The sequence below is a fragment of the Macaca mulatta genome, chromosome 14, assembly GCF_049350105.2.
Source record: "Macaca mulatta isolate MMU2019108-1 chromosome 14, T2T-MMU8v2.0, whole genome shotgun sequence".
Lineage (NCBI taxonomy): Eukaryota > Metazoa > Chordata > Mammalia > Primates > Cercopithecidae > Macaca > Macaca mulatta.
The window spans coordinates 125,357,308-125,373,691 of record NC_133419.1 but is presented as its reverse complement, the minus strand read 5'-3'; the positions used below and the strand labels follow the sequence as shown (position 1 = coordinate 125,373,691).

At 38.3% G+C, this 16,384-nt stretch overlaps 1 protein-coding gene across 2 annotated transcripts in view; it reads right to left on the bottom strand.

The window, feature by feature from the left end:
- CCDC15 (coiled-coil domain containing 15) overlaps positions 1–16,384 on the bottom strand; it is a 98,458-nt gene that overhangs the window by 75,038 nt on the left and 7,036 nt on the right. For both annotated transcript variants that reach the window (XM_077964592.1, XM_001107046.5), the window contains exon 5: positions 585–698. In XM_077964592.1, coding sequence (XP_077820718.1) covers positions 585–698 — 114 coding nt within the window. The remainder of the gene's footprint in view (positions 1–584; positions 699–16,384) is intronic.

Here is a 16,384-nt window from a genome sequence, read left to right as displayed (position 1 = left end):
TCACCTGTAATACTACTACCCAGAAATAATCAGTATTAACCTCTTGTGCCATTTCTACCTAGGCTTTTGTCTATGCACATGGAAGTCTTTTCATCTTTTTATTTTGCTGCATTTCTCTTCATAGCACTTATCACTTGAAATTATATTCTATATTTATTTGCTTGTTGATTATATGCTTCCCTACTAGCACAGAAGCTCCTTAAGGGATCTTTGTCTATCTTTTCACCACTATTAGTCCTGTTTCTAGAACAATGCTGCAATCACAGACATTCCATAAGTATTTGTTGAATATATATACATATATTTTCATTAAGATCATCTCATTCTTAATTTCGTATCCAACTGTTTTCTTAACTTTATATCACAGACACTGTCCCTTATCTTCAGATATTCTTTGAAAATTATATTTTTAGAAAGACTGCATATGGATATGTCAAAATTTACTCAAGCATCCCCTACTATTGGGTATTTAAGGCTATTTCCAATTATTTTACAGTTCTAAATTATGCTGAGATATAAGTAAATCTTTATCTGTATTTTTTACCTGTATTTTTTTTTAAATCATGTATTAGAAATTAATTTACCTCTCGGGTGGGAAAGCTTTTCCTTCCATCATCTGGAAACACTGATCCCTTTTTTTCACTCACAGTTTTAAAGGATGCTAGCCGGTGACGTGCCTGTTTCATAGTTTGACTAAGCTGCCAGGGAAAGGGGGAAAAAAGCAAACAAAAGCAGGGTAAGTTTTAATACCAAATGCGCCAAGTATGCCAACAGGAAAACAGGTCCCTATTATTTAAAAAATGTCAGATCTAAGACAACAAGACTACTTGCAAAGGAGACTTTGATCTGCTGATAGTGTGGTACAATATTATTGTCATTATTCTAGAGATTGTACTTCGTAACTTGGTTTAAGGGTGGTTACTCAAACAGTTCTTTAAGAAATTATGTATACTTTATATAAAGCATGTACACAAAAATATGAGAACTTAAAGTCTGAATTAATACACTTGAAGATCACTGACCAGACACATTCCTTACCTTCTATCCACCTTTTTCAATAAGGAGTTACTTCTTCAAGTGCTCCATATACGCTTAATTGTTTTCATCACTGCTTGCTAGGAGACTCTATTCCTAGTTTCCTTAAAGTCCTTTTATCCCCAATTTACATGACTCCCTTCTCCACCCTCAACATTTGAAGACTATATATAGCTACTTAAAGTCTTTTCTTGAATCTCCCTTCCTCTTCCTCCAAGAAGCCTTCCTAAATTAACTTAGAACACAAATTCAAACATCTCAAAAGAACCAATTTGTTTCAACTACTTTAAGTAACACCTAATAAATGACTACTAATATTAAATGTTGATTTCGTGTTCATTCCTTATCTCTAGTAATTTCAGTATGCAGCTATTTTTATTTATTTTTCAGAGAGGCACAGCCTATTTTATATCTCACAAATTTGCAAAGAATATCTCATTAGGGAAACAAAGAAATAAAATATATATCATTTTTAAGATAAGCACTGTAGGCCAGGCACAGTGGCTCACACCTGTAATCCCAGCACTTTGGGAGGCCGAGGCGGGCGGATCACCTGAGGTCAGGAGTTTGAGACCGAGACCAGCCTGGCCAATGCGGTGAAACCCCATCTCTACTAAAAATACAAAAATTAGCCAGGCGTGGTGGCATGCACCTGTAATCCCAGCTACTCAGGAGGCTGAGGAAAGAGAATTGCTTGAACCCAAGAGGCAGAGGCTGCAGTGAGACGAGATCATGCCACTGTACTCCAGCCTGAGCAACAGAGAGAGAGTCCATCTCAAAAATAAATAAATAAAAATACAAATAAAAAAATAAAGATAAGCACTGTATCACGTGGAGGAAAAGTATATCTTGTACCAGTCAGTAAAATTATGGCAAAGCCAAGACCACTACTAACCCATTCACTGAAAGTTTAATAATATCAATTCTCCCTTGAAGAGAAATGATGACTATGACTTCTCCACAGAAAATACAAAAAAAAAAAACTGCCGTGGTTACAGACACGCCTGTAGTCTGTAACTCAAGAGGCTGAGGTGCGAGAGATGGGAGGATTGCTCGAGCCTGGAGATCAAGGCAGAAGTGAGCCGAGATTGCACCATTACACTCTAACCTGGATGACAGAGCAAGACTCTGTCTAAAAAAAAAATAAAATGAACTTTATGGCTTTTGCTAATAATTACCTAAGGATGAAAACACTCTACCAGCCCGGATTTTTTACAGCACATCACCTCTATTTATACTTGTTTCTAGGGGCCTATACCTCTACCCAGAGAAATCAGCTTGAAATATACTACTCTTTGTTTTGCCAAGAGGAAGGCTTATAGATTTGGTCAGCTGCCGAGTGGCCAAAGAGAATCAAGATAGAGTTGTTCACAATGCAAAAAGAGATATGTGTAGCTGAAATTATAAAAAAAAAAATAGCCCCATGACTATGTCTGTTTTATTCATTGCCACTTAAGGTAGGTGTTATTGCCCTGCACCATGTGACCAAGGATTCAAAAATCCCCATTGTAATAAATTTGAAATAGGGGTTCGGAATTTTCATTTCCCATCAAATCCAAACCTCTATTAGAGTCACATTGATTATAGGCCCTTAAGCAGGATATTTCAACTGGTTCAGCAGCTAGAATATACACTATTTTTCTTCCGTTTCTCTACAGTTACCATAACCCTTCACCAAGCCTCAATCTTGGAAAGGCTTTTTCCATGACATGCTTTGAGGACTGTCATAGGGTGAATAATGGCCACCCAAAGATACCAGGTGTTAATCCCTAGAACCTGTAAATATTACTTTATAAGAAAAAATGGCCTTTGCAAATGTGATTAAGTTAAGGATCTTGAGATCTTAAGGACGTTGAGAAGATAATCCTGGATTATCCATATGGGTCCTAAATGCCATCAAAAGTGTCCTTATGAGAGAAGTAGAGGGAGATTCAACATACAGAAGAGAAGGTGATGTGAAAATTGCATGCAGAGATTTATGTGATGTAACCATAAGAAAAGGAATGCCAGCAGACACCAAAAGCTGGAATTGTCAAAAAACAAACTTTCCCCTAGAACCTGAGGATGGAGCACAGCCCTGATGACACCTTCATTTTGGTTTAGTGAAGCTGATTCTGGACTTCTGGCCTCCAGAACGGAGAGATAATAAATTTCTGTAATTTTTTAAGTCATTAACTTTGAACTAATGTGCAGCAGTCACCAGAAACTAATACAAAGACTAAAGTTAATGTTAACAAGCAATTTAACAAAAACATAGAACCCAGAGGGATATTATAAATTAAATTACGTAATAATTAAAATGAACAAGTAGACAAGCACATTTCTCTTCAAGATGATGGTGGTCATTACATATATGTGTAACTGTGTGAATGTTTGTGGTATACATATACACATTTTTATGTATACTTACATATATATGTTTAAATGTACATATGCATATGTGCATATGTTATATGTATGTCAACATTCAAAACATAAAATTTGACCAAAAGTCTTTTCTATCTAGAACCTTAGGCACACTATTGATTCTTTTGTAGTTGTTAACTGTTATTAACAAAGACTACCATTAAATCTCTGACTAAGGCTTAGATTCCCTGATGGAGATGAATTACTCATAATTAGATAAATAGAATACCTAGCAAATGAAAAATCAATATAACTCCAGATAAAACAAAAAGCCATACATAGAAGGAAAAGTAATCATAGTTTACTCATGGATCAGTTGTGATTAATGTTTATATAGTCATAACAACATAAATGCTTAACATAGATCTCAGCAAAATTATAATAAAACTATAAAGAGAGGACGGGGTGGAAAGAGTGCATGTGTAGTGGTGGCAGCAGATAGCAAGAGGAATAAATCCTCATCCTTCCTAGTGGAAAATCAATAAAAATGCCTAATTTTGTTTTAATTAAGAAGGAATACTACTAGCATGTTACTTGGAAATATGAGTATTAACACCAAAATATAAAAGAATTCAAATAGTTGCTTTTGAGGAAGAAGAAAGGAGGAAATGGACCATACTGCCCAAGGTAATTTATAGATTCAATGCCACCCCCATCAAGCTACCAATGACTTTCTTCACAGAATTGGAAAAAACTGCTTTAAAGTTCATATGGAACCAAAAAAGAGCCCGCATTGCCAAGACAATCCTAAGTCAAAAGAACAAAGCTGGAGGCATCACGCTACATGACTTCAAACTATACTACAAGGCTACAGTAACCAAAACAGCATGGTACTGGTACCAAAACAGAGATATAGACAAATGGAACAGAACAGAGCCCTCAGAAATAATACCACACATCTACAGCCATCTGATCTTTGACAAACCTGACAAAAACAAGAAATGGGGAAAGGATTCCCTATTTAACAAGTGGTGCTGGGAAAATTGGCTAGCCATTAGTAGAAAGCTGAAACTGGATCCTTTCCTTACTCTTTATACGAAAATTAACTCAAGATGGATTAGAGACTTAAATGTTAGACCTAAAACCATAAAAACCCTAGAAGAAAACCTAGGTAATACCATTCAGGACATAGGCATGGACAAGGACTTCATGTCTAAAACACCAAAAGCAACGGCAACAAAAGCCAAAATTGACAAATGGGGTCTAATTAAACTAAAGAGCTTCTGCACAGCAAATGAAACTACCATCAGAATGAACAGGCAACCTACAGAATGGGAGAAAATTTTTGCAATCTACTCATCTGACAAAGGGCTAATATTCAGAACCTACAAAGAACTCAAACAAATTTACAAGAAAAAAACAATCCCATCAAAAAGTGGGCAAAGGATATGAACAGACATTTCTCAAAAGAAGACATTCACACAGCCAACAGACACATGAAAAAATGCTCATCATCACTGGCCATCAGAGAAATGCAAATCAAAACCATAATGAGATACCATCTCACACCAGTTAGAATGGCAATCATTAAAAAGTCAGGAAACAACAGGTGCTGGAGAGGATGTGGAGAAATAGGAACACTTTTACACTGTTGGTGGGATTGTAAACTAGTTCAACCATTGTGGAAAACAGTATGGTGATTCCTCAAGGATCTAGAACTAGAAATACCATATGACCCAGCCATCCCATTACCAGGTATATACCCAAAGGATTATAAATCATGCTGCTATAAAGACACATGCACACACGTATGTTTATTGCGGCACTATTCACAATAGCAAAGACTCGGAATCAACCCAAATGTCCATCAGTGACAGACTGGATTAAGAAAATGTGGCACATATAGACCATGGAATGCTATGCAGCCATAAAAAAGGATGAGTTTGTGCCCTTTGTAGGGACAGGGATGCAGCTGGAAACCATCATTCTCAGCAAACTATCGCAAGAACAGAAAACCAAACACCGCATGTTCTCACTCATAGGTGGGAATTGAACAATGAGATCACTTGGACATGGGAAGGGGAACATCACACACCGGGGCCTATTGTGGGGAGCGGGGAGTGAGGAGAGATGGTATTGGGAGTTATACCTGATGTAAATGACGAGTTGATAGGTGCTGATGAGTTGATGGGTGCAGCACACCAACATAGCACATGTATACATATGTAACAAACCTGCATGTTGTGCACATGTACCCTAGATCTTAAAAGTATAATTAAAAAAAAAAAAAGAAAAAAAGAAATGAGGAAATGGGCAAAGTACTTATCTTTTTTAATAACAATGCACACAACTGTTTACTTGTTCAAACTACGTACATATATACTTTTAATAAAACTCAGTGTAAAAAATGAGAAAAAAAAATCCCAGACAATCTCTCTCAAAAAGCTTCCTCTCCATGAACAACATAAACATATAAATGCATTTTTTGTTCTCATATTGCACATATAAATACATATGTACATATATCAGACCTCAGGAATATCCTAGAGAACATGAGCCTACATTTTAGCTTGGAGAAGTTTGTTATTACCGACCTTCTGAAGCCTACTTCTGTCAACTCATCAGTCATTCTCCGTCCAGCTTTGTTCTGTTGCTGGCGAGGAGCTGCGATCCTTTGGAGAAGAGGCACTCTGGTTTTTAGAATTTTCAGCTTTTCTGCTCTGGTTTCTCCCCATCTTTGTGGTTTATATCTACCTTTGGTCTTTGATGATGGTGACCTACAGATGGGGTTTTGGTGTGGATGTACTTTTTGTTGATGTTGATGCTATTCCTTTCTGTTTGTTAGTTCTCCTAACAAACCAATGACAGCAAAACTTCACTTGCACTGACCCCTAGAGACTATATCCCAGATATACCAGACAACCAAATCACAGTACCTTCTAAGGAATACTGCCAGGCCCACAAGTCCTATTAAAGGTGTAGCCTTAGGCAACTTCCTCCCTAGCCTTAGCTGACTGGAGCAAGGGTTGTGTAGTAGTATATCAAATAAAAACAGGCCTTGATGCAATGCCTTCTGCACACCAAAAAAAAATGTCTATTTTGCACACAGAAACATAACTTTAACAATAAGCAAAAGCACTTCTTTGTAACAAAACAAAAATTGTACTATGTAAATTTTAAGATTTAAATCTTAAAATCTAAAGTAAACAATGATTAGATAGTAAAATTTAAAACATCAAGCAAATATGAAGGATAAAATTTGAGAAATATGGATATCTATGACACTGTTCATATATTCTTCAGTTCTTTTTAACTTGTTTGTGCAATTTTTTAGCCAATCAAGGATAGGACAGAATTTATATGTAATGTATAAATGAGACAATTAGTAATACTATGTAGGTCATGGGAAAAGAGTATAGATGAGATCTAATATTTATAGAATTTCACCTACTTTATTGTCATGGAAGACCAAAACCAATTTAAAGTGTATTCTTAATGCCATAAAAATCTAATCAAAGTTGAATTTTATTCAAGTACGATGTAGTTTATTTGCAAATGATATCATACTGATTTTTAAATGTGTGAGACTTTTCAGTGACCAGAAAATACTATACATTAAAAGTTGAACTCACATGAGCCACTTTTTATAACCCATGAATCCCAATGCAATGCAGCGAGTTGTATTATCTTTCTTTTGTCACAATTGCTATCAATCTATAAGATGGCCAGTAATGTAGACCTAATGCAAAAAGGCAAGCTGGGCCAATAAATATTCATTACCTCAGATAATAAACTAGGAAATATCCAGAGAAAAGTTAGAGAGAGGACCTGAACATAAAAGGTCCTAAATTGGAAAAAAGAGGCTAACAGGTCCTCAAGGATACCAAAGTTATGAAGCTATGATGAAGAGATGACAATACCAGTTAGTGGTAGAAAAATGAGAAAATAAGAGGGAAGCATACACGTAGAAACAAGGGGACCAACTATACTAGTTTACCTAGAACTGTCTCAGTTTTAGCACTGAAAGTACCATGTGCTGGAAACCCCTCGATCTTACACTAATAGGGCAGGTTGGTCACCCTATGACAAGAACTGAATCAATCAAGCTACTGATTAAATATGAGTGTGAAGATCAAAGATTTCATGCTCTTGAGGTTACTGGAGCTACCTCACATCCAGAAAAACTCTCCAGTTGCATTCCTGAAGGGAGTTTGGATTTGTATAAGATTCTGATTCTTCCCTTATTAACCCATGTGTATTCTTAAAATAAACTTCCCCTTGTTTGGGTTAGCCTGAGTTCTTGCAGCCAAAAGTGCCTGACTGAAATACTGGTTTTTTCAATGGTAGATTACAAGAATTTAGCAGGCTATTTCACATTACTTAAAGCTTTACTACAAAAAGTAATTATTTCCATGATTTAAAAAGCTGGAAAACTAGCACTGTAAAGAGAGAATAAAAATAGAAATAAGATAGTAAAAGATTCAGTGAGAAACAAAAAGTGGAATAAACCATGCCAGAAAACAGTAGCAAACCGAATAGGGACAGATCAATAAAAAGTTATCATATGCTAAGACTAAAACAATGATCAGTTGTTCTTTAATTCCTCACCAAAATGCAGCTGTCAAGGGACATCACAGAAACTCAATCCCTAAAGATAAATATCAGTCCTAACGAAAAGAAAATACTGCTTCTATTTTATAAGAGCACTTGAAATTTCTTCCAGTCTATAATTTTAGCTCCTAACTTTAGGCAACTAATCTTAATTGACCTTTGAACAAGTAGGTAATACCAAGTACTATCAAGTAGAGGGTGAGGTGGGGGTATGGATTAAGAGCAACAGTGGCCAAATCATATTTGAAATACTGTATTGTGTTGTTTTTGAGGTCCTATTTCAGAAGAATATTGAAAAACAAAATAGTATTCAGAAGAAATCAACAAGGCATTAGGAATATAGAAACCCAAAAAAGAAAAATGATAACTATAATCAAATACTTGAAGTGCTCTCAGATGGTATTTTATTTTTTATTACCTGAGAGGGCAAAATTAAGACCAATGGATAAAAGTTATAGGGAAGAAGATTTGTGACTCAACATGTTGAAAAAACAGGTGTAATAATTTCAAGTCTTCTAAAAATAAAAGGACCAGTCTGAAAAAGTAGTGAGTTATCCAATAGTGGAGGTGTTGTGGCAGGAATTAGATGCCCATATATAGAGATAACATAAAAAGAATTGTGGGGGGTCTGTTCCAAGATGGCCAAATAGAAACAGCTCTGGTCTAGCAGCTCCCGGCGTGATCCAAGCAGAAGACGGGTGATTTCTGCATTTCCAACTGAGGTACCTGGTTCATCTCACTGGGACTGGTTAGACAGTGGATGCAGCCCACAGAGGGTGAGCTGAAGCAGGGTGAGGCGGGAAGCGCAAGGGGTCGGGGGATTTCCTTTTCCTAGCCAAGGGAAGCCATGACAGACGGTACCTGGAAAATCGGGACACTCCCGCCCGCCCTAATACTGCACTTTTCCAATGGTCTTAGCAAACAGCACACCAGGAGATTATACCCCGTGCCTGGCTCAGTGGGTCTCATACCCATGGAGCCTTGCTCACTGCTAGCACAGCAGTCTGAGATTGAACTGTGAGGCAGCAGCCTGGCTGGAGGAGGGGCATCCACCATTGCTGAGGCTTGAGTAGATAAACAAAGTGTCCAGGAAGCTCGAACTGTGTGGAGCCCACTGCAGCTCAACGAGGCCTGCCTGCCTCTGTAGGCTCCACCTCTGGGGTCAGAGTATAGCTAAACAAAAGGCAGCAGAAACTTCTGCAGACTTAAACGTCCCAGTCTCACAGCTCTGAAGAGAGCAGTGGTTCTCCCAGCACAGAGTTTGAGCTCTGAGAATGGAAAGACTGCCTCCTCAAGTGGGTCCCTGACCCCTGTGTAGCCTAACTGGAAGACACCTCTCAGTAGGGGCCGACTGACACCTCATACAGCCAGATGCCCCTCTGAGACAAAGCTTCCAGAGGAAGGATCAGGCAGCAATAATTGCTGTTCTGCAATATTTGCTGTTCTGCAATATTTGCTGTTCTGCAGCCTCCACTGGTGATACCCAGGCAAACAGGGTCTGGAGTAGACCTCCAGCAAACTCCAACATACCTGCAGCTGAGGGACCTGACTGTTAGAAGGAAAACAAACAGAAAGGAATAGCATCAACATCAAAAAAAAGGACATCCACACCAAAACCCCATCTGTAGGTCACCATCATCAAAGACCAAAAGTACATAAAACCACAAAGATGGGGAGAAACCAGAACAGAAAAGCTGAAAATTCTAAAAACCAGAGCGACTCTTCTCCTCCAAAGGATCGCTCCTCGCCAGCAACAGAACAAAGCTGGACGGAGACAGACTTTGACAAGCTGACAGAAGTAGGCTTCAGAAGGTCGGTAATAACGAACTTCTCTGAGCTAAAGGATGATGTTCGAACCCATCGCAAGGAAGCTAAAAACCTGGAAAAAAGATTAGACGAATGGCTAACTAGAATGGACAGTGTAGAGACAACCTTAAATGACCTGATGGAGCTGAAAACCATGGCACGAGAACTACGTGACACATGCACAAGCTTCAGTAGCCGATTTGATCAAGTGGAAGAAAGGGTATCCGTGATTGAAGGTGAAATTAATGAAACGAAGTGAGAAGAAAAGTTTAGAGAAAAAAGAGTAAAAAGAACAAACAAAGCCTTCAAGAAATATGGGACTACATGAAAACACCAAATCTATGTTTGACTGGTGTACCTGAAAGTGACTGGAAGAATGGAACCAAGTTGGAAAATACTCTTCAGGATATCATCCTGGAGAACCTTCCCAACATAGCAAGGCAGGCCAACATTCAAATTCAGGAAACACAGAGAGCACCACAAAGATATTCCTCAAGAAGAGCAACCCCAAGAAATGTAATTGACAGATTCACCAAGGTTGAAATGAAGGAAAAAATGTTAAGGGCAGCCAGAGGGAAAGGTCAGATTACCCACAAAGGGAAGCCCATCAGACTAACAGCAGATCTCTCAGCAGAAACTCTACAAGCCAGAAGATGGTGGGGACCAATATTCAACATTCTTATAGAAAAGAATTTTCAACCCAGAATTTCCTATCCAGCCAAACTAAGCTTCATAAGTGAAGGAGAAATAAAATCCTTTACAGACAAGCAAATACTAAGAGATTTTGTCACCACCAGGCCTGCCTTACAAGAGCTCCTGAAGGAAGCACTAAACATGGCAAGGAACGACTAGTACCAACCACTGCAAAAACATGCCAAATTGTAAAGACCATCGATGCTAGAAAGAAACTGCATCAACTAACGGGCAAAACAACCAGCTAACATCATAATGACAGGATCAAATTCACATATAACAATACTAACCTTAAACGTAAACGGGCTAAATGTCCCAATTAAAAGACACAGACTGGCAAACTGAAAAAAGAGTTAAGTGTGATGTATTCAGGAGACCCATCTCACGTGCAGAGACACACATAGGCTCAAAATAAAGGGATGGAGGAAGATCTACCAAGCAAATGGAAAACAAAAAAAAAGCAAGAGTTGCAATCCTAGGCTCTGATAAAATAGAACTTTAAATCAACAAAGATCAAAAGAGACAAAGAAGACCATTACATAATGGTAAAGGGATCAATTCAACAAGAAGAGCTAACTATCCTAAATATATATGCACCCAATACAGGAGCACCCAAATTCATAAAGCAAGTCGAGACCTACAAAGAGACTTAGACTCCCACACAATACTAGTGGGAGACTTTAACACCCCACTGTCAATATTAGACAGATCGATGTGACAGAATGTTAACAAGGATATCCAGGACTTGAACTCAGCTCTGCACCAAGCAGACCTAATAGACATCTACAGAACTCTCCACCCCAAATCAACAGAATATACATTCTTCTCAGCACCACATTGTACTTATTCCAAAATTGACCACATAGTTGGAAGTAAAGCACTCCTCAGCAAATGTAAAAGAACAGAAATCACAACAAACTCTCTCTCAGACCACAGTGCAATCAAATTAGAACTCAGGATTAAGAAACTCACTCAATGGCCGGGCGTGGTGGCTCAAGCCTGTAATCCCAGCACTTTGGGAGGCCGAGACGGGCGGATCATGAGGTCAGGAGATCGAGACCATCCTGGCAGACACATTGAAACCCCGTCTCTACTAAAAAAAATACAAAAAAACTAGCCGGGCGAGGTGGCGAGCACCTGTAGTCCCAGCTGCTTGGAAGGCTGAGGCAGGAGAATGGTGTAAACCCGGGAGGCGGAGCTTGCAGTGAGCTGAGATCCAGCCACAGCACTCCAGCCTGGGCGACAGAGCAAGACTCCATCTCAACAACAACAACAACAAAAAAAAGAAACTCACTCAAAACTGCACAACTACATGGAAACTGAACAACTCTGCTTCTGAATGACTACTGGGCAAATAACGAAATGAAGGCAGAAATAAAGATGTTCTTTGAAACCAATGAGAACAAAGACACAACGTACCAGAATCTCTGGGACACATTAAAAGCAGTGTGTAGAGGGAAATTTGTAACACTAAAGGCCCAAAAGAGAAAGCTGGAAAGATCTAAAATCTACACCCTAACATCACAATTAAAAGAACCAGAGAAGCAAGAGCAAACAAATTCAAAAGCTAGCAGAAGGCAAGAAATAAGTAAGATCAGAGTAGAATTGAAGGAGATAGAGACACAAAAAACCCTTCAAAGAATCAATGAATCCAGGAGCTGGTTTTGCAAAAAGATCAACAAAATTGATAGACTACTAGCCAGACTAATAAAGAAAAGAGAGAACAATCAAATAGACGCAATAAAAAATGATACAGGGGTTATCACCACCGATCCCACAGAAATACCAACTACCATCAGAGAATACTATAAACACCTCTACGCAAATAAACTAGAAAATCTAGAAGAAATGGATAATTTCCTGGACACGTACACTCTTCCAAGACTAAACCAGGAAGAAGCTGAATCCCTGAATAGACCAGTAACAGGTTCTGAAATTGAGGCAATAATTAATAGCCTATCAAACAAAAAAAGTCCAGGACCAGACGGATTCACAGCCGAATTCTACCAGAGGTACAAAGAGGAGTTGGTACCATTCCTTCTGAAACTATTCCAATCAATAGAAAAAGAGAGAATCCTCCCTAACTCATTTTATGAGACCAACATCATCCTGATATCAAAGCCTGGCAGAAACACAACAAAAAAAGGTAATTTTAGACCAATATCCCTGATGAACATTGATGTGAGAATCCTCAATAAAATACTGCCAAAGAGAAACCAGCAGCACATCAAAAAGCTTATCCACCAAGATCAAGGTGGCTTCTTCCCTGGGATGCAAGGCTAGCTGGTTCAACATACGCAAATCAATGAAAGTAATCAATCACATAAACAGAACCAACAATAAAAACCACATGATTATCTCAATAGATGCAGAAAAGGCCTTCAACAAAATTCAACAGACCTTCCTGCTAAAAAATCTCAATAAACTAGGTATTGATGGAATGTATCTCAAAATAATAAGAGCTATTTATGACAAACCCACAGCCAATATCATACTAAATGGGCAAAAACTGGAAGCATTCCCTTTGAAAACTGGCACAAGACAGGAATGCCCTCTCTCACCGCTCCTATTTAACATAGTGTTGGAAGTTCTGGCCAGGGCAATCAGGCAAGAGAAAGAAATAAAGAGTATTCAATTAGGAAAAGAGGAAGTCAAATTGTCCCTGTTTGCAGATGACATGACTGTATATTTAGAAAACCCTATCGTCTCAGCCCAAAATCTCCTTAAGCTGATAAGCAACTTCAGCAAAGTCTCAGGATACAAAATCAATGTGCAAAAATCACAAGCATTCCTCTACACCAATAACAGACAAACACACAGCCAAATCATGAGTGAACTCCCATTCACAATTGCTTCAAAGAGAATAAAATACCTAAGAATCCAACTTACAAGGGATGTGAAGGACCTCTTCAAGGAGAACTACAAACCACTGCTCAACAAAATAAAAGAGGACACAAACAAATAGAAGAACATTCCATGCTCATGGATAGGAAGAATCAATATCGTGAAAATGGCCATACTGCCCAAGGTAATTTATAGATTCAATGCCACCCCCATCAAGCTACCAATGACCTTCTTCACAGAATTGGAAAAAACTACTTTAAAGTTAATGTGGAACCAAAAAAGAGCCCGCATTGCCAAGACAATCCTAAGCCAAAAGAACAAAGCTGGAGACATCACGCTACATGACTTCAAACTATACTACAAGGTTACAGTAACAAAAACAGCATGGTACTGGTACCAAAACAGATATACAGATCAATGGAACAGAACAGAGGCCTCAGAAATAATACCATACATCTATAACCATCTGATCTTTGACAAATCTGACAAAAACAAGAAATGGGGAAAGGATTCCCTACTTAATAAATGCTGCTGGGAAAATGGGCTAGCCATATGTAGAAAGCTGAAACTGGATCCCTTCTTTACACCTTATACAAAATTTAATTCAAGATGGACTAAAGACTTAAATGTTAGACCTAAAACCATAAAAACCCTGGAAGAAAACCTAGGCAATACCATTCAGGACTTAGGCATGGGCAAGGACTTCATGACTGACACACCAAAAGCAATGGCAACAAAAGCCAAAATTGACAAATGGGACCTAATTAAACTAAAGAGCTTCTGCACAGCAAAAGAAACTACCATCAGAGTGAGCAGGCAGCCTACAGAATGGGAGAAAATTTTTGCAATCTACCCATCTGACAAAGGGCTAACATCCAGAATCTACAAATAACTTAAACAACTTCACAAGAAAAAAATCAAACAACCCCATCAAAAAGTGGGCAAAGGATATGAACAGACACTTCTCAAAAGAAGACATTTATGCAGCCGACACATGAAAAAATGCTCATCATCACTCGCCATCAGAGAAATGTAAATCAAAACCACAATGAGATACCATCGCACACCAGTTAGAATGGCGATCATTAAAAAGTCAGGAAACAACAGGTACTGGAGAGGATGTGGAGAAATAGGAACACTTTTACACTGTTGGTGGGACTGTAAACTAGTTCAACCATTGTGGAAGACAGTGTGGCAATTCCTCAAGGATCTAGAACTAGAAATACCATTTGACCCAGCGATCCCATTACTGGATATATACCAAAAGGATTATAAATCATGCTACTATAAAGACACATGCATGCGTATGTTTATTGCGGCACTATTCACAATAGCAAAGACTTGGAACCAACCCAAATGTTTGTCAATGATAGACTGGATTAAGAAAATGTGACACATATACACCAAGAAATACTATGTAGCCATAAAAAAGGACAAGTTCATGTCCTTTGTAGGGACATGGATGAAGCTAGAAACCATATTCTGAGTGAATCATCTCAAGGACAGAAAACCAAACACCACATATTCTCACTCATAGTTGGGAACTGAACAATGAGAACACTTGGACACAGGGCGGGGAACATCACACATTGGGGCCTGTCGTGGGCTGCAGCGGCAGGGGAGGGATAGCATTAGGAGAAATACCTAAGGTAAATGACAAGTTAATGGGTCCAGCACACCAACATGGCACATGTATACATATGTAACAAACATGTATGTTGTACACATGTACCCTAAAACTTAAAGTAAAAAAAAAAAAAAAAAAAAAGAATAGAATTCCTTGGAGAGAGAAAGGACCAGATAATATCCTTTTCTAACATTTAATAAAAGTGTAAATAAATTCAAACCTATGGAAAACTTCAAACACACAAAGAAGTAATCAGAACACTACAATGAACCACCATGGAGAGATATGGATACTTCACTTTAGCATTATCAAATCCTAGCCAATCTTGTTTCATCCGTAACTCCCTTCTTTACCTCATTCTTTTATCATTTAAGTATATTCCGGACATCAAACAGTTTCATGCATAAATATTTCAATATGTCAGATCAATTTTTAAAACTCTTCCAACTCCAAGATCCCATGTTTCTATAACACCAACACAAGAAAACTGAGCAGTGTACTAAACATTCAGAAAGTGAATTATGTGTACCATTTACCCAACCAGTTCTAGATAAACTAAGGGAGTTCGTGCCCGAACTGTCTCATTGCCTAGTTTTATGGTGACATCTAGTGGATTAAAACTGCAACAGACGTGGTAAGATCAAAAAGCATCTATTGTCATGGAGTCATATGGTCAAAGTTTACAGGCTCAAAGTCACTGAACATTCTTCAGTAGTTCATATCCTTTCTAGAAAAAAAAAAAAAATGCAGGGGTATTATAAAAACTTTTAAAAATCTTGTGACATTTGAGGTTTTTCATAACCTGATTTCCTCCTCCCTATCCAACCCCATTTTTGGTTATTCTCCATTACAAACTATCAATTAGAAAGTTTCCATCACTTATTCCCAAATACACCAAGCTCACTGCAGATTCTAGGCTTTTCGTTTGTTTGTTTTTTAAGAAAAAATTATCTTGACCAGGTGCGGTGGCTCATGCCTGTAATCCCAGCACTTTGAGAGGCCAAAGCAGGCGGATCCCTTGAGCTCAGGAATTCGAGACCAGCCTGGCCAACATGGTGAAACCCCATCTCTACTAAAAATATAAAAATTAGCCAGGCATGGTGGCAGGCATGGCAGGCACCTAATCCAGCTACTCGGGAGGCTGAGGCAGGAGAATCAGGATATTCTCTTGAACCCAGGAGGAGGAGGTTGCAGTAAGCCAAGACTGCACCACTGCACTCCAGCCTAGGCAACAGAGTGAGACTCTGTCTCTAAGAAAAACAAATTATCTTGAATTTACCAACTCAAAATGTGTAGTTCAATTCTATCTCTCCCATGAATTCTTCCCCTACTGTTTTCTTAAAATTTTCTGAACTCCCATAGCACAACTTTATTGCAAAACACAGAAAATTTCTCTATATTATTATATAATATAACGAGTGG